Source organism: Leptinotarsa decemlineata, unplaced genomic scaffold (assembly GCF_025532065.1).
Source record: "Leptinotarsa decemlineata unplaced genomic scaffold, Ldec_3_MD MMD2_tig00004307_RagTag_RagTag, whole genome shotgun sequence".
In the NCBI taxonomy this organism is placed as follows: Eukaryota; Metazoa; Arthropoda; class Insecta; order Coleoptera; family Chrysomelidae; genus Leptinotarsa; species Leptinotarsa decemlineata.
This window is the reverse complement of record NW_027412606.1, coordinates 18,398,099-18,420,355: the sequence shown is the minus strand read 5'-3', so window position 1 is coordinate 18,420,355 and position 22,257 is coordinate 18,398,099. Positions and strand designations below refer to the sequence as shown.

The 22,257-nt window shown below is 34.9% G+C and overlaps 2 protein-coding genes across 2 annotated transcripts in view; one reads left to right on the top strand and one right to left on the bottom strand.

The window, feature by feature from the left end:
• The window catches only part of LOC111505504 (protein O-mannosyl-transferase TMTC1), an 816,809-nt gene that overhangs the window by 351,220 nt on the left and 443,332 nt on the right, over positions 1-22,257 (bottom strand). Inside the window, exons 3-4 of the mRNA XM_074179103.1 lie at positions 18,315-18,492; positions 13,945-14,018 (exon numbers count right to left, since the gene is read on the bottom strand). Coding sequence (XP_074035204.1) covers positions 13,945-14,018; positions 18,315-18,492 — 252 coding nt within the window. The remainder of the gene's footprint in view (positions 1-13,944; positions 14,019-18,314; positions 18,493-22,257) is intronic.
• LOC141483963 (uncharacterized) lies at positions 7,146-8,532 on the top strand. Its single transcript, XM_074179104.1, has 3 exons — positions 7,146-7,528; positions 7,588-7,809; positions 7,867-8,532. The coding sequence occupies exons 1-3, from the start codon at positions 7,358-7,360 to the stop codon at positions 8,176-8,178; spliced, it is 705 nt and encodes a 234-aa protein (XP_074035205.1). The 5' UTR covers positions 7,146-7,357; the 3' UTR covers positions 8,179-8,532.

Sequence of the window (22,257 nt, the reverse complement as noted above, 5' to 3'; positions counted from 1 at the left end):
AAAATTTTCAAGAAGAAGTAGACTTGGCATTTGCCGTTGGTGCAATTAATCAAAGAGTTACAGTTGCTTCCAGAAGAAAGAGTTTTGTTATATAATTTTTGTTGATAGGTTGATAAATGAACTTAAGTAATGTCAAATGAGTTGTCTTTGAAGGAATTCCAATTTTTGTCAATAAAAAGTAAATAGGAATATATTTCACTTTAATGTTCATTATTATAAACATGATAACTAAGGGCACACCTTTCTGGATGAAGTCTACAATCACTTTTGTGTGCAGATATTCTGTCTTTCAATAATCTGGCAGTCTGACCAATGTATTCAGCAGTGCAACTTATACAAGGGATACTATAAACCACTTGAGATTGAAATTTTTTTGGGATTTTATCTTTTAAGTTTGAAAAAAAAGAATTAATTCATCATCTTAGCTCCCTGATGATGACAAAAACCATTGTTGGAATATTGGAAATATAATGTTATAAGAGTACACTTGCGCTTCGCTGGTATCCCAAATAACTCCAAGGAATTGTTCGTAACTAGTCAGCAACGACTACCTCTCTCTCTCTTCAGACAGGTATATACAATATAATCGGTTCAATTCGTGAGGTTCCAGTCAATAGCTGGGCTGTTACAAAGAAAACTCTTTGTTATATGTCAAACTTTCGGTATATTTCACACCTTCGTCAGGACAACTACAATAATAAGATTATATATCTTATAAAAATATATAAATATGAGAATAAAATATAAAATGGTTCAAAAACAGATAGTTGATAGTTGGTGACAGTTGATAAAAATTTTTGGCATTAACCTTCCTGGATTTATTATATATATATATATATATATATATATATATATATATATATATATATATATATATATATATATATATATACGAATATGAAAGTTATTGAGTGTCTTGATATAGCAACTGAAGTTAATATCGGACATAACACTCAAGAAAGTGGCAAACCATAGACACGTGTTTCGGGCTTTTGGCCCATCATCAGTATGGTGCAGCCAAGTGTAAGGATGGGCAACACTTGGTTACCAAAAGATAGAAATACAAATGCACGGAGCCACCAACAGGAGCCAACCGCACATTTGTGGTTTCAGTTGATAGATCTTGTGTTTACGAGAAAACTATCAAAATCACCACGGAGGCAGCTATAGCTACCTGCGTGACATCCGGGTCCAGGAAATTATACGAAAATGAAAGTTATTGAGTGTCTTGATATAGAAACTGAATTTAATATCGGACATAACACTCAAGAAAGTGGCAAACCATAGACACGTGTTTTGGGCTTTTGGCCCATCATCAGTATGGTGCAGCCAAGTGTAAGGATGGGCAACACTTGGTTACCAAAAGATAGTGGTTGGTGGTTGGTGGCTCCGTGCATTTGTATTTCTATCTATCTATATATATATATATATATATATATATATATATATATATATATATATATATATATATATATATATATATATATATATATATATATATATATATATATATATATATATATATATATATATATATATATATATATATATATATATATATATATATATATATATATATATATATATATATATAGTGCTAGTCAAAAGTCCCCTTCCCCCCTTCGTATCTTTGGAACGGGTATACTTATAATAATGAAATTTGGAGGGTGGAAATAAACGGATGTAGGCTTCTTAACTGGTCATAACAGGTGACGCAATAGTCATAAATGACGTCACAAGGCCACTGTGACCAAAAATTTTAAATGGGACCCTATGGCAAGTGACAGCTCGTTTGAAAGGTATTGAAAATACCTATTCAGTCATACCAATTTTGTTTGGGTTTCGGCTGATTTTGATTGATAAATTGAAGAAATACGAAAATTATTGTTTGGCATTTAATTAATAAAGATTTTAAAGTACGCCTCTGGTTCATTGTCAAAAAGGTTGACGTGTTTGAATTATCTACTTGTCGAAAGTGTTTATACCTTGAAAATTTACCTAAGCTATTGTTTAACGAGACGTTTAAGTGTTTACATAGGCAAAATGGTATGTACTGTAGCCGACAAAGTAGCAGCTATCTTAATAATTGGTGAATGTAGAAACAATTTCCATGCAGCGGAACGACTGTTTAATGAGAGGTACCCCGATCGCCCTATATCGAGGGTTTATTTGAGGGAGCTTCTTTGGAAGTTTGAAGCATCAGGTAGTGTTCAAGATGCCAAACGATCTGGTCGACCAACAATTAGTGATGACAAAAAAATTGACATACTTGGAGAAATGGTAGTGAACCCTACTTCTTCCACAGCCCAAGTTGCGTCTATCTGTGAAGTCAGTCAAAGGACAGTACATAGGGTGTTGGCTAAAAACAAATTTCATCCATACAAATTAAAAATGGTGCACCAACTTTCAGATGATGACCCCGACCGAAGACTAGAATTCTGTGAAACTATGTCCGATAAAATGAACCAACAACCAGGCTACATACAGACAATTTGTTTTAGTGACGAAAGTACTTTCTTTCTCAATGGAAATGTTAACACTCAAAATGTGAGGTATTGGAGTGACACAAATCCTCACATCTTTCGTGAAAAACATACTCAATTTCCAGAAAAAGTAAATGTTTGGGCTGGTATTTTGGAAAACCACATAGTTGGGCCTCTTTTTCTCAATGCTAACTTAACCGGTGAATTGTATCTGGAGATGATACAAACTGATATTAAGGCGTTAATTCTTGAAATTCTAGAAGATAATCCAGATGAATTCGACAACTTGGAAATAACGTTTCAACAAGATGGTACTCCTGCACACTATTACGGTGCAGTAAGACGTTACCTAGATGAAGAATATCGTGGTAGATGGATTGGACGACGAGGTTCGATCGAATGGCCAGCTCGGTCACCGGACCTTACACCATTAGATTTTTTTCTATGAGGGTACTTGAAATCTAAGGTTTACGCTACAGCACCTGACAGTATTGCCATTCTGAAACAACGAATTGTTGAAGAATGTAGGGCAATTTCCGCTGACACACTGGGACGAGTACGACAAGGGTTTAGCAATAGGATGCATTACTGCCAGGAAGTAGATGGAGCACATTTTGAACACTTATTATAAGAACTGGTTCTTAAATCTTTATTAATTAAATGCGAAACTATAATTTTCGTATTTCTTCAATTTATCAATCAAAATCAGCCGAAACCCAAACAAAATTGGTATGACTGAATAGGTACTTTCAATACCTTTCAAACGAGCTGTCACTTGCCATAGGGTCCCATTCAAAATTTTTGGTCACAGTGGCCTTGTGACGTCATTTATGACTATTGCGTCACCTGTTATGACCAGTTAAGAAGCCTACATCCGTTTATTTCCACCCTCCAAATTTCATTATTAAAAGTATACCCGTTCAAAAGATACGAGGGGGGGAGGGGACTTTTGACTAGCACTGTATATATACAGGGTGTCCCTGGACTTCCTCTTTTCCTCTCGGGAATGTATAGATGGGGTCAAAATATCACCAGTACTTCATATAACTTTTTTTCCTAAAAGCCTTCGTAACCAAGTTACGGGCCCTCGAAGTTACAAAATGAAAAATGTTTTTCTTTGATAACTTTTCAAGTGAATATTCAAAATCATCCAAATTTTGGTAATTGACTAAACAAATGAATTCCGTCGATGAGCTTTCATGCAGGAGTCAGTTGTTTTGCTACAAAGTCAGGAACGGACTACCCCCGATGGTCCACACCCCAAAACTTTGAAATGACAGATATTTTTCAATATTTTTCAACAAAATAAGGTTACTTGGACAATTTTATGAATAAAAGTACTCGTGTGGAAAGTCGATCGGAGCAACGAGTTTTGATAAAAATGTAGTTCTACTCGACGACATCAAACCCGCTCGTCCACCATTATTTGAAATGAATAATTATCAAAGCAGAAATAATAATGATAACGTTAATTCAACAACATTTATAACAGGAATAATACAAAGTATGCTAAAATGAAGTCGTAAACAAAAAGTACAGTACCTATATGGAAGTTTAAGTCACAATTGTGATAGCAGATATTTTTTCAAAAGAAATATCAAGTTCTGTAGATTCGTGGTGTTTTTAAACTAACAAGCTACTCTACTATGAAATATCGAATTCATTCCATATTTTGTATGTACATAAAACGTGTGGAATAATCACGTTTCGTGTTGATCAGTTATCTGAATCTCATGAAACTCAACATTCGAATGTTTCAAATTCTTCTTCACAGCTAAACTGTTGAGGAGTTTCACTGATAATTATAATTTTATGGGAGAAATTCTTTAACACGAATCTAAATTTAGCTGAAAAAACGCACATCGGAAAAAATATTTACTATACTAATAAAAAGCAAACGAATGAACTACAAAAACGGCTGCACATGATCAGGTGAAAAATATCCAGGGAATAATTATGTTCCATTTCTTTCACAGATGTTGACAAAAAAACCTTTCAGAAAGTTTTGATAAAAAATGAGAAACTGGAATGCGATTTTGTTTTGTTGAGTGGTGCGTTGTCATATGACTATCATTGTATTGTCAATATTCTATAGGATATTTTGAATTTTTTTGATATGGCCGAACAGTTTACATTCAATGAATATGCATATATGCATGTATTTTATGGACGAGCATTTTGTAATGCTGCAGAAGCTCGTCGTCTGTATTCCGAGCATTTTCCCAATCGAACGGTACCGTCAAGAGAAACATTCGAGCGTGTCGATCGCAGCTTGAGGGAGACAGGTATGGAATAATTGATAATTAATTTGAGCACGTTGTTTTATTTCGATATTATTGTAGGTACAGTTTTGCCAAAACGAGGTGGTGAGGGCGCTCCTAGGACTGTACGTACCGTTGTATTGGAGAAAAATATTTTGGAAGCCGTCGCCGATGATCCTTCAATGAGCATCAGAAATCTATCAGAACAGTTCCATACATCCAAGTCCACTATTCATAGAATAATTATGGGACAACTGCTCCACCCATTTCACATCCAGAAGGTACATGCCATGACACCTCAAGATTTTCCAGCACGACTGGAATATGCCAATTAGTTCATGAATAGGCAAAGAGAGGATATGACTTTTATTAATCGAGTTTTATTCACTGATGAAGCAGGTTTCAGTAGAGATGGAGTTATCAACTGTCATAATCTCCATATATGGGCCGAAGAAAATCCCCATGGGATATTGCAAACCAAACACCAACGGAAATTCAACGTGAATGTTTGGGCTGGTATCATAGGAAACCATCTTATAGGACCATTCGTTCTACAGGACAGATTGAATGAAGAACTTTATTTGGAGTTCATTCAGAACGATTTGAATGGATTTTTGGAACATGTTCCATTGCAAACCCGAAGAGATATGTGGTTTATGCATAATGGCGCTCCTCCTCATTTTAGTTTGATTGTGCGTGACCATCTGAACCATATTTTCCACAATAGATGGATTGGTAGAGGTGGGCCATATTCATGGCCATCGCGGTCTCCGTATTTAAATCCATTGGATTTCTTTCTGTGGGGGCATCTGAAAAGCCTTGTTTACGCTACACCTATTCACACAAGAGATGCATTGTTGAATAGAATAACATTACATTGTGAAGCCATACGAAACGACCCTGGAATGCTATTTCAAGTACAGAGAGGGTGTCTTCGCAGACTAAGAAAATGTATAGAGAGAGAAGATGGTCATATCGAGCAGTTTCTGTAGCGGATTCTTCATTTCTGTTTGCTCTTGAGGCTCTTGAGTTTCGTTAGTTAAACGTGTTTGCATTATAAAAATTCGTTATAAACATTTTCCCTATCATTTCCATTTTCTTCAAAAACTAATATTTTCGAATAATGGTAGACATCTCAGGATAAATGTTGAATTAACGTTATCATTATTATTTCTGCTTTGATAATTATTCATTTCAAATAATGGTGGACGAGCGGGTTTGATGTCGTCGAGTGAAACTACATTTTTATCAAGACTCGTTGCTCCGATCGACTTTCCACACGAGTACTTTTATTCATAAAATTGTCCAAGTGACACCCTGTATATATATATATATATATATATATATATATATATATATATATATATATATATATATATAAATATATATATATATATATATATATATATATTTATATATATATATATATATATATATATATATATATATATATATATATATATAGATATATATATATCTGTGTCATCCTGTTATATGTCCTTTTATACGGTCCGACTGCCTCAATACAGGTACTTCAGGTACTTTAGGTGAACTTGCCTGTATTTGGATTACATAAGGTACTATTCTTTGTGTTGGATCTTCTCTAGGTTAATTTTTTCTAGCAGTGTGTCTTGATTTGTTCAATATATTGAATGTTAAGTCTTGTTGTGTTTTGATTTGTACTTGTGCCTCGATAAGTGATTTATGACTGTTAAATACAAATATGTTTAAGTTTTCCCAAATGTCCATGCGGTTTCCCTCATTGACTTGTTTAATGAGTTTTATGATCTCTGGTGGGGGGAAATTATGTTTGTTTTGTATGACGTGTGTTGCGAGGCTTGATTTACATACTATTGGGTTTCTGTATGCTTTTTTGTGCTCATCGTACCTTTCGATCAGTTTTTTTGGTTTGGCCGATATAGAATTTGTTGCAGTCCGAGCATTGTATACTGTATATCTCGTTTTGGTTGGTCTTCTTCTTTTTTATAGCTGTTTATTTTCTGTGTTATTTTCGTGTTTGGCTTCAAGTGATCAGCAGAACGGAAGAGCACATCTCTCAGGATATTTTCTACTATCACTTATTTTGTGTGAAGTGATTCTACTTTCAAGTAGTCTTGATGTTTGACCAACATATTCATTATTACAATTGAAACACGGTATAGAATGAACTGAATGAGTTTGAAAATTTGAGGTAGTTTCATCCTTAAGTTTTTAAAATAATTTATTTGTGGTAAAAATGGTTCTGAGTGCTATTTTGATATTAATAGTTATTTATGTATCAAGGGAATTAGGAGGGCCTTAATTACCGATGGCAAAGTTTGCGTCCCGAGGGCCTCTGGCCCGAGGGACAGCAATTGCCTGAGATTATTAAGGCTCATTAATTCCCGTGGTACATAGATAATTTTATTTCTGACCGATTTCAATAAAATTTTGTTCATTTTTGAAACGGAAAAATGTACCAATTCATTACCTTCCCGGTATATTTGAATCAGGTACCGTTGATTATAGTAGAGTTTTCTTGTTGCTAGGTTGTTGCTATGTTACTTGTTTATAAACAGAACTTTGTTATCAAGCTGTGTTTGCGGTGAAAACGTGTTTTCTACCCCAAATATAATGGAGGATATTTTGAAAAGAGCTGAACAAGCAAGAAAATCATTAATTCCATCGAAAAGTGAAGCCGTATACCAAAAAGAATACAAGATATATCTGGACTGGCTGACACGGAAAAATGTTATGCCAAAAGATGTCACTGAAACTGTATTTCTGGCATATTTTCAAGAACTGGTAAGGAATTTTCTATGTTTTTCGGTAAATTTGGTAGTAATTGTGTTTATTCGTTTCAGTCAGAAACGTATAGTCCGAATTCTTTATGGACTAAATGGTCAATGCTAAAATCGATGGTGACTATACATGAGAAACGAGATATCACCAAGTTCAATGAACTACAGGCTTTTTTGAAACGGAAGAGTAAGAGTTATAAGCCGAAAAAGTCTGCTGTTTCATCTCCTAAAGATGTTATCAGATTCCTAAAGGACGCTCCTAATGATATTCATTTATTGCATAAGGTAATTTTTTCTTATTTTCCTTTTTGTGTGTATTTATTTCCTTTTTTTTTGTTAAAGGTTGTTTTGATTATGGGTTATTTTGGAGGATGCAGAAGTCAGGAACTTTTGAATATGAAGATATTGGATATAGAGGACCGGGATTCCGTTATGGTAGTGAACGTACCGGAAAGTAAAACTGGTGTATCGAAGAAATTTACAGTTGTGGATGAAAAAGAGTTCTCCGCTTTGCCTTTATTAAGACTTTATATGTCTTTGCGTCCTAAAGGTATTGAACGATTTTTTTTGAGCTTCCGACAAAATAAATGTACATCTCAGCCATTTGGAAAAAACATGTTTGGCAAAATCCCCAGCAAAATCGCAATGTATTAAGGATTGCCAAACTCATCTTCCTATACGGGACATTGCCTTCGTCGCACTTCTGCTACTGCTCTAGGCAATGCAGGAGCAACTATGACTAACTTAAAAAGACACGGAGGTTGGAAAAGTTCCACGGTGGCGGAGGGGTATTTGGAGGATACCATCGAATTGAGAAATAAAACGGCGCGTATGTTGTCTACTTTGTCATCAGAAGAGGCAGGTACCTCGACTGTAGTGAACAGAAGCTCCAGCCATACAAAAAAAGAAATTGTTTCCAGTGGCGGAAGTAATTTTCAGGGAACATTTCAAAATTGTACATTTATTATTTGTAATGACGTGAATAAATAAAATATGGTTCAGTTTTCATTTTTATTTATTTTTACTTGTGAAAGGTAGAGGGAATTATAAAATCTATAATGTCCTAAGGGAGTTATGACCCTCTTTATTGATAGCGTAACTATGACGATATAAGCTCATAATATCCCGGTCAGAAATAAAATTATTAAAGATTCTGCATAGTTTGGGTGTCATATCACTAATATATGGTAAAGAGGTGAAGAGTATAGGAACTGGAGGTGGATCAGTACCAATTGTGATATTAATTGATTGAAAAGAATTTCTATCCAACTGGTTGTTATTATCAAATTGAACGTCAATGGATGACGTACTGAATGAGATCTTCTTAAGTAGTGGATCTGGGTAAGAGTTATTAGTAAATAGTTGAAGAAGTATCTTTAAGTTTTATGAATGAAGTTAAATATATGTTCATACATTTTAATATTAATATATGTCACAAAAAGGATTTGAAGTTTTATAACTCCTATTTCATCATATGCGAGTGCTTTCGACAGCTGGTCGTGCTGTCTTCATCTAGGCTCTACTCAAACTGAACGTGTCAACCTGTTATTCGTCCTTTTATGCGGTACGAACGTCTCAGTGCAGGTACTCCAGGTGCTTAAGGTAAATTTGCCTGGATTTGGGTTACACCAGGTGATATTCTTTGTGTTGGATCTTCTCTAGATTTACTGTTTCTAGGAGTGTATTGTTTTGTTTAATATATTGGATGTTAGGTCATGTTTTGATTTGTATTTGTTTCTCGATAAGTGATTTATGACTGTTAAATTTATGGACGTTTAAGTTTTCCCAGATGTCCATACGGTTTCCGTTATTGACTTGTTTTATGAGTTTAATGTTCTCTGAACCCGTTCAGCAAAAAGCTCAGATGAAATCCGCAGAGATCACCTTACTTCTGCGGAAACACAAGGATAAGCCAATGCAAGGGGTCTTCTTCAATAACATTGGAGACTTTGGCTTATCAAAGCGCCTGACGTTCGCATTTCTCAGGTCGAGTGGGCTGAAGTCGAAAACTGAGGGGTTCATCATGGCTTGCCAGGATGGTTCCTTCAACACCTTAGTCTACCGCAGTCGTGTGATAGGTGGAATGATGCCCTCTCTACTCTCGAATCTTAAAATCATACCGGCTTGCCGCACTAAGGCAAAAATCTTAACCGCACAGATGCAGAAGGCTGGTCATTTTTGGATCACTGCGCTTGCTTAGGACACATGATTCTCGGACCCAATGATCACCTACCCCACGGTGTGGGAAGTGGTCATTGGTGGTAATAATGCTGGCGCACCCTCCCGAATGTATCGGGGCTTTGGGGGATAGAGCCTGACCAGCGCACCCACGGCAATAATAATAATAATAATAATAATAATAATAATGGCCACTGAAGCCACGAGACTGGCTTGTTCAGATGCGGAGGTTCATAGTGTTCTAACAGGAGAGGCTGATATCTGGCAAATTAACACCGTCGTTCAATCGCTTTCCGAATCGGAAGGACGAAATCCCGGCCTTGCGGTTCGGGAGATTGAACGGCGTGTAGACAATATGGAGGCTGAGATCACGTCGGCGAGGCAACACGCGTCTCGTATTCAATGTGTGATGGAGAACAGGGTGGCCAACAGGCCTTTCACGCCCAAAGTGCGGCGAATAGGCTCCAATCTACGACGTATTCATTACACTTTGAGTCAAGGTGTGCTGCTGACCACCAAACAGCACTGCCTTGATAGGATACGAATGCTAGTCACTAGTGAGGCGAGCGTGAAGTATGGCGGAAAACCTTAGGTTCCGCGAGAAACCTCCTGGCTTATTCTAAGAGCCTTCACGAGTAGTGGATAATTCGCCGACCACTGATCAGGTGGACCCCTTCTGGAAGTATATCTATGAAAACCCGCAGCCACTCAACTTAGACATTCCAACCTAGCTCACATAAAAGTGGCAGGGCATTCCAACCTAGCTCACTGCTGCGGAAACACAAGGATAAGACAATGGGCCAAGATCTTCAATGACATTGAAGATCTTGGCTTATTAAAGCGCTTGACTTTTGCTTTCCTCAGGTCGAGTGGGATGAAGTCGGAAACAGAGTGGTTCATCATAGCTTGTTAGGATGGTGTCCTCAATACCTTAGTCTAACGCAGTCGCGTGATGGGTATAGAGGTTTTTGACCCAAGGTGCAGGTCCTGTCACGAGGCGTCCGAAACCCTAATGCACTTGCTATCAGCATGTCCAACATATGCGGTCTCGACATATATCCATCGACATAACGTAGCCCTTACAGTGCTATATTACCATCTACAGCACTCTTACAGAATTGACTAGTCACCGGAGTTGCCCTACGCTCTGGGGGGATTGAATCCGTTGTGGTGAACGAAAAGTACCGAATTTATTGGAACTATTTGTCCCCCACCCTTAGGCTAATAAACCTGTTTTAGTTCTTCTCAACCATCAGAGCAAGACGAAATTTGTCGTGTTGTTTACAGATACTGGCGAGAGAAATATCGTCTGGATAAAATATCGGATAAAATATCCAGATTTTGTATTCGAACTCCGCATTCTCCATCCAGACCACTCTGTCATGATGGTTGTTCTGAGTATTGGATTCTTTGGTGGAAAGATACCCTCTCTATTCTCGAATCTCAAAATCATACCGGCTTGCAGCACTAAGGCAGAAATCTCAGCCTGCAGAAGGCTGTCATTCTTGGTTCACCGCGCTTGCTCAAGGCACGCCCTCGAATGTATCGGGGCTTCGAGGGATAAGGCCTAATCAGCGCAAACTCAACAATGCAGAAAAAAAGAATCAGAGAAATCTATACAAGTAATATTTGAGAATCAGCATATTTAGAATCAAAAATACTCATTTTAGAACAATTTTTTCTGGGAAAGAAAGTTTTTGGCTTTCTACTACTCCATCTGATAAAAAAAAGGGATGAGAGAATCTTCCAAAGAAAGGAAGGAAGTAATCAATTTGAAACTCTATACATGAATTTTCAAATTGATTACTTCCTTCCTTTCTTTGGAAGATTCTCTCATCCCTTTTTTTTGTATCAGATGGAGTAGTAGAAAGCCAAAAACTTTCTTTCCCAAAAAATTAATCACTCCTAAAAATATAACCCCTTCAATTCAATTTTTTCTGGTTATGAAATATAAAAGTATAAAATTAAATTGATGACTAAATTTCTGAAATATATTTTTCATCTCATTTATAACCATAGCGTAAATAATTATCATACACACGTCCGTCTTGAAAGCAATTTATAGGGACGGAAATAAAATTTTCAATTTATTTTCGAAAACACCCATATATAGAGAAGTTCCAAGACTCCTTGAGAAGAGTGTTAGAGAATCTGGGTGCTGAAAATGAAAAAGAACGTTTGTACAGTACACTTGAGTATTTGGAAATAACTAGCAAATAATTTTTTCTTGTGTTCACCCTATTGAGGTTTTCAAACAAAAATGTTACTGAAGTTTTTTCCCAACACCAAATGGTTATTTTGGAAATAACTTCAGTAATCACACATCACAAGTTTTCAAACATGATAAATTCATTAAGGAGATACAAAGGCTTGCCATATGTTAAGACTTCGTACATCATCGCCCTTGGGGGCGAAAATTCTAGCCCTCATATATTTGGAAGTTGGTTAAAAAGGGCACCTTCTTCATGATGTGATATAACAAAAAAAATTACGCAAATATGTTTGCTATTTCCGTGAAACGGGTCGCTTTTCTGTAATGAAAATGAGTTTATCGAGTGTAGAAAGTGGATTTATGTTTTTCATTCCAGAACGAAGAGATTATTTCTTATTTTCAAACAGATATCGATCGAATTTGATATTGGGAGCGCCTTTCCACAACGTCGACACCAACAAACAAGAAATATTCCAATATTCCGATTCGTTAAAGTCATGTATTAGTATTCCTCAAACGCGAAGTAAAAATCACTTATTTTCTGGTGGCGTGAAAAATTAAATACACGCGAACTCGTTGACAATGAAAGGATTATGCTTTTCATTCGATTGAACGATGGAGTGTGAACTCTAATGTGTATTTTGAAGTACGTAACATATCTCTCATGAAAGGTTGGCAAAGGCGAAATGAATTTATTATTTTATAATCTCTCATCTCGATGTGCTTTTCTCAAAAGACCTCTCCTGCCACTTTGATGTTCATTCTGCTTGGAATATCTGCTCATTCATTAGTCGAAAGTGTCTTCGAGTTGTTTCGGTTGAAACGTTTGGGACATTCAGACGATACTTCAGAAACTTAGATTAAGTAAATGTGGTAAAAGTATAGTGAAGTATAGAACAGAAATTATTCCATTCTGTTGAAAGGTATATGTTGATAATATTTTCGAAATATCACTTAATGCATCAAAATATGTGTTTGGGTTATGATCAGTATTTAACACTACAGGATGAAATGTGACATATTTCTCGTTGGCTAATAAACTTCTATTCAAGAAATTTATGATGAAAAATTTTGAGGAAAATTGTGAACTGTCCTTCTTGGATATAAAGGGTGTTCACCATCATTTCCATACCATTATTTTCCGTGAGAAAATACTAAATATCGCCTTGAATGACAATAATCGTTATGTAAACTTATGTTGTTACTCATAGTGTCCTTGAGATTGTAACGATTGTAACACTAAAAAATAATATTAATGGAATCTCATATCAGTTGAAAAGTTATTAAAAAAAACTCTTCATCGATAACGTGGCTGACACATGTTATATTTCTTGACTATGAAGATGCTCAGAATTATCAAGAAAAATAATCTATTACATTTGAAGTTCATTGAAAAACTTTCAGAAGATGACAAAATATATCTATATTTATCGACCACTGTGCCAACCAAGGGAGCTAGGCTCCAACCCGAATGAAATCAAGATGACTAACTGTGCCAAGTATCATCCTATAAAGGACCATGAAACCCAAGTATTATTGAATACCTTCTACTCATTGTTCAATTCCAAAACCAGAGATGGTTATTCAAGTTTCTGAAAATTGAATGCTATTTTCAATTTGAGAAAATTTTTGTTTTGTTTTCGACGATTGCATTTTGAGAAATGTGTGAAAAATGGATTATATTATTTTTGGACAGGTATAAAAATATACATCCTAATATTTTTTTCCAATTCAACTCTTCAAGGGCCTCAATTGTGTTGTTTTAAATCTGAAAATTGATATCTATTTACGTTTTTTGAGAATAGCGTGGAATATTCCACATAATAAATATGTGATTTTCGTCGCTCCTACACGTGGGGTGAAGATAATAATCATTCGGAAGAATAAATGAAGATAATATGATAATTACAAATATCAACCAACGGGTATCAATAGTTTTTTTTTGAGTGATATGTTCGACGAAGTAACAATTTTTGTCTACACTGGTTAATTACTCGAAACTTAAGAAAAATATTTTGAAAGAAACTCACCCATGATAGGCCAGAAGTGATAGAAGAAAAAAGACACAGGCCAGGACGTCGGCTCGTCCAACTATTCCTGTTACCTAGAAAAATGACAGTACTAAGTCATACGAGTTGAATTTTCATATTCTTCTTGGCTTTTCTCAAGAAAGTTGAGTAGAGCCAGCTTTCGGAAATTTAATAAATTGTTTCCATCATCAGGGATGAACTTTTTGAGGATGTTTCATACGATGGTTATGTAAAATATTGGACACAACATGATGGATGAACATTGATACAATACATTTATAAAACTGGTTAAAGGATGTCTAATATTGGATGAAATATTTTATCTTAAAGGATGTCTAATATTGGATAAAATATTTTATCTTAAAGGATGTCTAATATTGGACAAACTTTAAAGAGTACTCTTTCATTTGCTGCTTGGCCCCATTATTTGTTGGTTCCATTCCTAAATAGTCAGCAACGATTACCTTCTTCTCTCTCTCTCTCTCTCTATATATATATATATATATATATATATATATATATATATATATATATATATATATATATATATATATATATATATATATATATTAATGCAGTCAGTTAATGCAGTCAAGATGCTGAAAAATAGTTCCATGAAAATCAAAAAATTAATGGCCATCGGGCTATCGTTAGACAGCTGTTTCAGCCTATTGGGCATCTTCAGTACCGGGCAGGCGGTCCTTTATTGAAAACAAAATGAGAAAAAACCAAGAAAGTACTTGATGAAAATAGCTGCGTAAACGCAAGCGAAACATAAGTGGAACCACCTATTGGTCTGACACCCAAATCAACTTGTCGAATTCTCATCTATTTATTTTTTGATTTTCATGGAAATATTTTCCAGCATCTTGACTGCATTCACCTTTCTAGATTATATATATATATATATATATATATATATATATATATATATATATATATATAGATATATATATATATATATATATATATCTATATATATATATATATATATATATATATATATAGATATATATCTATATATATATATCTATATATATATATATATATATATATATATATATATATATATATATATATATATATATATATATATATATATATATATATATATATATATATATAAGAGAATAATTAGTGACTGGATTAACTATAAGTCGGTTAAATTCGTGAGGTTGCAGTCAATAGCTGGGCTGTTGTCAAGCTTTCTGTATATTTCACACCTTCGTCAGGACAACTACAATAATAAGATTATATATCTTGTAAAAAATATATAAATATGGAGAACTTACCAACGTGAGAATAAAATATAAAATGGTTCAAAAACAGATAGAAAAATATTAATAAATGACAGTTGATAGAGAAACCAATACAACTAAAAGAATATTTTTGGAAATGATACATATTAATAATGAAGAACATTCAATGAATAAACGAACTTATATTGATAGTCTTAGCAAAATTTACACGTACCTACTGAAATATGATAAAGAAAATAAAAGATCTAGTAATTCGAGTATCATTCAGAATTTTCCCACTTGACATTGTCAACCAAAAATTTTTATCAACTGTTATTTATTATTGATGTTTTTCTATCTGTTTTTGAACCATTTTATATTTTATTCCCACGTTAGTAAGTTCTCCATATTTATATATTTTTTACAAGATGTATAATCTTATTATTGAAGTTGTCCTACGAAGGTGTGAAATATACCGAAAGCTTGACATATAACAAAGAGTTTTCTTTGTAACAGTCCAGCTATTGACTGCAACCTCACGAATTTAACCGATTTATGTATGTATATATATATATATATATATATATATATATATATATATATATATATATATATATGGGCAAACCGTAGACACGTGTTTCTGGCTACAAAACCGTAGTTGGCCCCCTGACGGTGAATCTGCTCGTTTTGTTATCGACCCTTTTTTCGCAAACGAGTGTTGCCCATCCTTATATGTATATATATATATATATATATATATATATATATTGAGAGAGAGAGAGAGAGAGATTTTATCGAGTGTGTATGATACATACCAAAAATGGAATGATTCATGGACACAACACTCCAAAAAGAGGGGCAAACCGCGGACACGTGTTTCTGGCTATTGGCCTCATCAGCGCGGTGGGACCAAGTGCAAAGATGGGCAACACTTATTTGCCGAAAGCAGGAAATAACACATATGCACGGAGTCAACAACAGGAGCCAACCGCACATTTGTGGTTCCAGTTAGAAGACCTAAAATTCCCAGGCTACATCTAACATGACCACATAGGCAGCTATAGTTACCTGCGTGACATCCGGGTCCAGAATATAAATACAGAGAGAGATTTTATCGTGTGTGTATGATACATATCAAAAATGGAACAATTCGTGAACACAACACTCCAAAAAGAGGGGCAAACCGCGGACACGTGTTTTTGGCTATTGGCCTCATCAGCGCGGTGGGGCCAAGTGCAAAGATGGGCAACACTTGTTTGCCGAAAGCAGGAAACAACACATATGCACGGAGTCTAGAATATCCACTTTATTGATTTAATCTACTTTATAACCTTTTGTTACTTAAATTGTTCGATGAATATTAGGTCTATGTGTAGAAGACACATCCAACAAATTTTTGGCAATATCTTTCACGAAAATGAACTTTCAATTTCAATTTATTCGATGTAGAAAAGCTAGCAACGAAAAAGTAAATGAATTTAGGAACACATTCAATAGAGACATAATAAATCCCGGCCCAGGAATTATCGATTGTATTAACTGACTCATCAATAATTCATCAAATCCATTCATTTGCTTGAATACATTACTTTTCTTTCATTTTTAATGTCTTTGTGAATATCATTGAGGCTGAGTTTCCTCCATGAAAAACTTAATCGAATACGTGATATGATTTATCAATAGAGATTATCTTTGGGATGTCATCAAGGTGAGAGTATGTATCTCATGCAAGATGAATACAAATCAATATTAGAATTACAAACTCTGAATGAATTCACCAATTGGATTTATAAAATTCTATGCATCTATATTATTTCAAGCATTTCGATTAGTGTTGTACTACAGTATATCCAACAAAGCGATGTTTTACGTTCAACAGGTAAATCGATGTTTCTTGAAATCGGCACCTTTCAATACATTTTGCTCATGGATCAAAAAACTAGAAAATACTCCACAGAACTGGGGTCATAGAATATATTTCGAAGCAGGGAAAGATATCAAAGTGTTTGGGTTCCGTATAACCGAAAATATCAATTTCAATTTCTTTTTTTTCTGAAAAGACTTTTTGAACATCACTGAACATCACATCGTACCTTCCATTTACTTTTGAAAAATTTTTATTCATCAAAGGCTGTTGTCAGCTATCAAGCTGATTATTGTTTTTGAAATATTCGAAATATGTGTTGTATAATATGTTGATACTTTTTTCAATTTCAATACTTTTTCGATTCATTTAATTTTCGGGTGTTGTATTTGTATAATCTGTTTGGTGTTACTTTCTCCACCTACTTTCAGTATACCTCGATAGTAAGAAGTCAATCAATGGGAAAATATATCTTCCAACATTATACCAATCATATACTGAGTAATCAGAAGATTTTTTGGTGAATGTCAATCAGTTTGAACCAAATGATGGTAGCAGGTGAATTGAGGGTGGATGAATAATAACTTTTAGCTATTCAGAAGAGAGCAGATTTGGAGTCCATTCCCAAAGCTTTGTGCTATCAACATGTGCAGAAAAAGAATGGAAATGGGTTCTACTTCCACACAGAAACAAATTTCTATTTGAAGTTAATCCCATACTTGAAACTTGTAATACAATTCTGTTTGGAAATTGTTGTGGAATTTTCCGCGATGGTTGTGCGCCCGACTCACGATCGGAAGACCGTGGGTTCGATTTCTGCCTCGATAAGATATTTTTCTTGAGAGAATTCATCTAGTTGAAGCTGGGATGATTCTGCAACCGTGTTAGGAATCACACGTTAAAAGGTAAGACCTCGTTAGTCCTTAGCTCGCACAAGTTTCTCAACTTCTGAGAGTTGTCGTTCGTATGGGGGCGACAGCTGATTAACGGAAAAACAGATTTTTTCAAACAGATTATTTATAATAGGTTATTGAAAATCTTCAATTTTTCTTCAATCAAGGTTCAAACGAAAACATGACCTATTTTTCTAGCGAACACACCGTATAATCACTCATCGCAGACAATCTCGACACGTCAACTTCGAGGCGTCAATAATTCGCATCTCGCCACTTATCGGCTGCATTATCAGTCGATTTGAATTGCGTGGGCCCTTCATTATACACCCCATTTCCACTCGAATCTCTTGAAAAACTTGATAAAGCACTTACCGCTTCGGTATGAATGGGGTGGGCGGCAAATAAAAGACCGGCCATCGCCGCAAACGGGGGTTTCAGACCAGCCACGCACAGACACACCCGGGTGAATAGGATGCAGGCGGCTGCGTGCAGCACAACGTTCGTCAAGTGGAACCACATTGGTTTCAGGCCGAAGATTAGGTAGTTGACTCTGAAAATAAAAAGTGAATCAGTTCATTAGAATGACTACAGTTTCATTATGAATAATAATCTAAATCGAGTAACAAACAGCCCTCTTGATTACGTACACCTCTCGATTGCGTACATGTCTGGAATGCTTATGCAAGAAAGATCATCTCTTTGGTAGAAGGATTCTCTATATCTAACTTTACTGAAGTGCAGCACTTCAGTAAAGTTTGATATGTATACATGAATTGATGACAATTAACCGAACTTGTTTTTTAATATGAAGGGGATATCGGTCAAAAATAAGCAAAACGTTAACTTTATCCTAGTTGCATAAAATTTGGCATATGGATATAAAATTGCCGTAGACACAACTTTTTCAAATAACTTTTTGTTAAATTCGATCTAAAAATGCACTTTTTCATTTTTTTTTTCAACAAAAAAGTTGAATTTGACAAACATTGAACGTCAGTGGATCGCAGTTGGCCGCATCATTTTGAGTTGAATTTAAAGCACAAACAAGTGCTGAAGTTGAACTTCATTGAAACTTTTCAAAAAAAAAGTTTCCCATATGGTATAAATTTTGATCTGAGTGCCAGTGTCAGAAGAATTTCACTAGTTCGGACTTCCATTGTCTACTATATAAAATGATTTGAAATCCCTGAAACAACTAAAAAGAAGCGGAAAATGGAAAGCGGGGATAAGTGAAAGTTCTCGAATGACCTATAAATAGTCATCTCTCGGAGGAATCAGTCCAATCATCACCCGAAGACGATTGTAGATATTAACAATCGAAACGTCGTGAACTAACGTGACTTGGAATCTCTCTACTTTTTATTTTCTTTTTCTTTTCCATTTCTTTATTTTTATTTATTCAATTGTTCTATTTTTACTTGTATTTTATTTCACTATTATTTCATTTCAGGTTTATTTGGGTTAATATAATTGTTAATTTCAGCTATTCATTTTCAATTCTTCTTTTTTAGTAGTTTCAGGGATTTCAAATCATTTTATATAATAGACAACGGAAGTCCGAACTAGTGAAATTCATCATGAAACATTGTCAATCACCTTCAAACAAACGCCAGTGTCAGAAGTTTAAAAATTGGAGTTCAACATTTCACAATTATTTTTTTCAAATCATACATAGCGGAGGTGATTGTTCTCTGAAGCCACGCATTCATAACCAACTGACAGTATTTAGAAACCGTATAGTGAATATTGTGTCGGTATAAAAATACTAAATTGTAAAAACCACTAATTTTTTGAATCGGTATCGTCATCCAAAGGTATCCTTATTGTTAATGCCTTATACAATCAAATCTTGAAAATAGGGGGTTTCTATTTGAAAATAGATACTTTAGACGAGTATAGGGGATACGAGAGAACTGAGGCGTATTCCCTAGGGGACGTACTTACGGTAGTGAGTGAGAAAGAGACGTGTACGGCGTGATCAACGCATAGAAGGATGGAATGAGCATCAAGTAGATTCATTAGATAACGGCGCGGTGGAATTACAAAAATAACGGTATAATATTAATAATGAAAGAAAAATCGGATCAAAGAAAAAAACATGGCCACGGGCGTTAAAGAAAAAAACATGTCTGCCAACGTAATAGAAAAAAAACATGGCTGTCATGGAGGGTGTCTCATCGTTTAAGAAAAAAATATGTACGGGGTGTCTCAAATACGTCGGCGTGAAAAATAATGGAATACTAATAATAATGAATTAAAAATCGGATTGAAGAAAAAAAAATAACGTCAAAGTATACAGGGTGTCTCAAAATACGCTATTTAAAAAACATGACAGTTTAACGAGGTTCTATGGTTTTGGCGTGTGATTCTTCAATGTGTACAGAGTGTCTCATTTACGAAAAACATGCCAGGTGGGGGCCTAACGTTTTAGCGTGCGATCCCAATGGGAAACGTTTGGAAATGGGGCAATGGGGGTATTCAGCAATGACATTTCAAAATACGTCGGATGCGCTTTTTCGTGTTAGTTGGGAAATGGGGGAGTGGGGGTGAAGAAAATACTCGGGCGGGTAATATTATTTTTTTCGAAAGAATGTTAATGTCGTCAAACAAATGAAATATTTAGTGATAAAATGATATCTGAAGAATACTGTTTGGGAATTTGAAGAAATCAACATTTATTTTGTTCCCTTTTCTAATGTTTTGTAACGCCAATGTTTATTGAAAAAATTGAAAAACGTCACGTAATTGTCAAAAATAATGAAATGTGGAATTGTACAACATTCACGAAATAACAGTTTCAGAAGCTATGAGCAGCCCAGTTTCTTAGTAGAACGTAAGCGGTTCAGTCTTTAGTTTTTCAATAACATAATTTGGTAGCAGAGCGTCGTTATTGCAATGAAAAACATAACATAAATTGGTAGCAGATCGTGGTTGCTGGTCATCGCTTATGATTTACCAAAAGAAACAAGATAACTAGTAGAACGCAGGTAACCGGCCCATCCAGCTTTCGCTGCAAGATCAGCGAGATCTTCGAAGCCTTTTATAAAGTGAGTCCATTCCTATCCTTATTATCCTCATACAGTTTCCTTTAAGTACTGTTTTTGCCGGCTTGGGAACTGTGTTTGCTCTTTATATAAGATTCGCTGACGAAGCTCAGTCAAGATGTGTGAGAATAATAAAAAACGGGGTTCATTGAAGGCAAAGTTAACTATATTCTCTAAGTATGTGGATGATGTGAAGGGGAAGTCAGACATTTCAGACCTTGATATCATTCAACTAAAAGATAGATTAGAAAGAATTGAACGAACTATGATTGAATTTGATCTGATTCAAAATTTCATTGGGTGTTCGACAGATGAGTTAGAAAGTGAATTTTCCGAAAGACAGTCATTTAAAAACTCTTTCTACAACCTTACTTCAATTGCAAAGAAAACTATAAAAGATTTTGAAATTCTTTTTAATCAAGATAATGTCTCTTCTCATTCCTCAACTCTTTCTCAGCCATTGGCGAATAATTCTATTTCAAACTAAAACTTCAATGTCAAATTACCTACATAAGTACTTATGAATCTTTAACTCACCAAAATGTGAGTATAACTGACATTCAGAAGTTTCATTATCTTCGATCGGCTTTGGCTTGAGGCGCGACTCAGGTTATAGGTTCTCTTAAATTTACATCAAAAAACTATGCAGTGGAGTGGAAAGCTATGCTTGAGCGCTTGTTCAGAATCATGTCAAGGCTTTATTTAATATGGAGTTGTTGAATAGGGAATCAACAGATGGCATAAGAAAATGTATGAATACTATTTCAAAACATATGCGAGCGTTGGAACAACTCGAACAACCTACGGATAAATGGGATACACTGATAATTTATTTAGTGACAACAAAATTAGATTTCTCTACACTACGCGAGTGGGAGGAATATAAAGCGGATAACAATTTAATGGCATTGAATGACCTTGAAATATTTTCAAAATCACGAGCTGATTTATTAGAAACTTTAGAGGTAAATAAACTTGAAAAATTGGCTAAAGCCAAAATATCTAAAAATTTCGTTGCAACCGATAATAATAAGTTCAAATGTAAAGTTTGCAGCAAAGAACATCACATAAAAAATTGTTTTCAATTTTTGCAATTGCCGGTTGACAAGAGATTAGAGAAAACAAAAGCATTAAAATTGTGCTCAAATTGTCTACGACCCGGACATAATGGCTATATTTGTCGTCGGGGAACTTGCAAAAAATGCAACTCAAAGCATCATACTTTATTACATTTTGAAAAACATGTTCCGAATGATTTAAATGTTAATAAC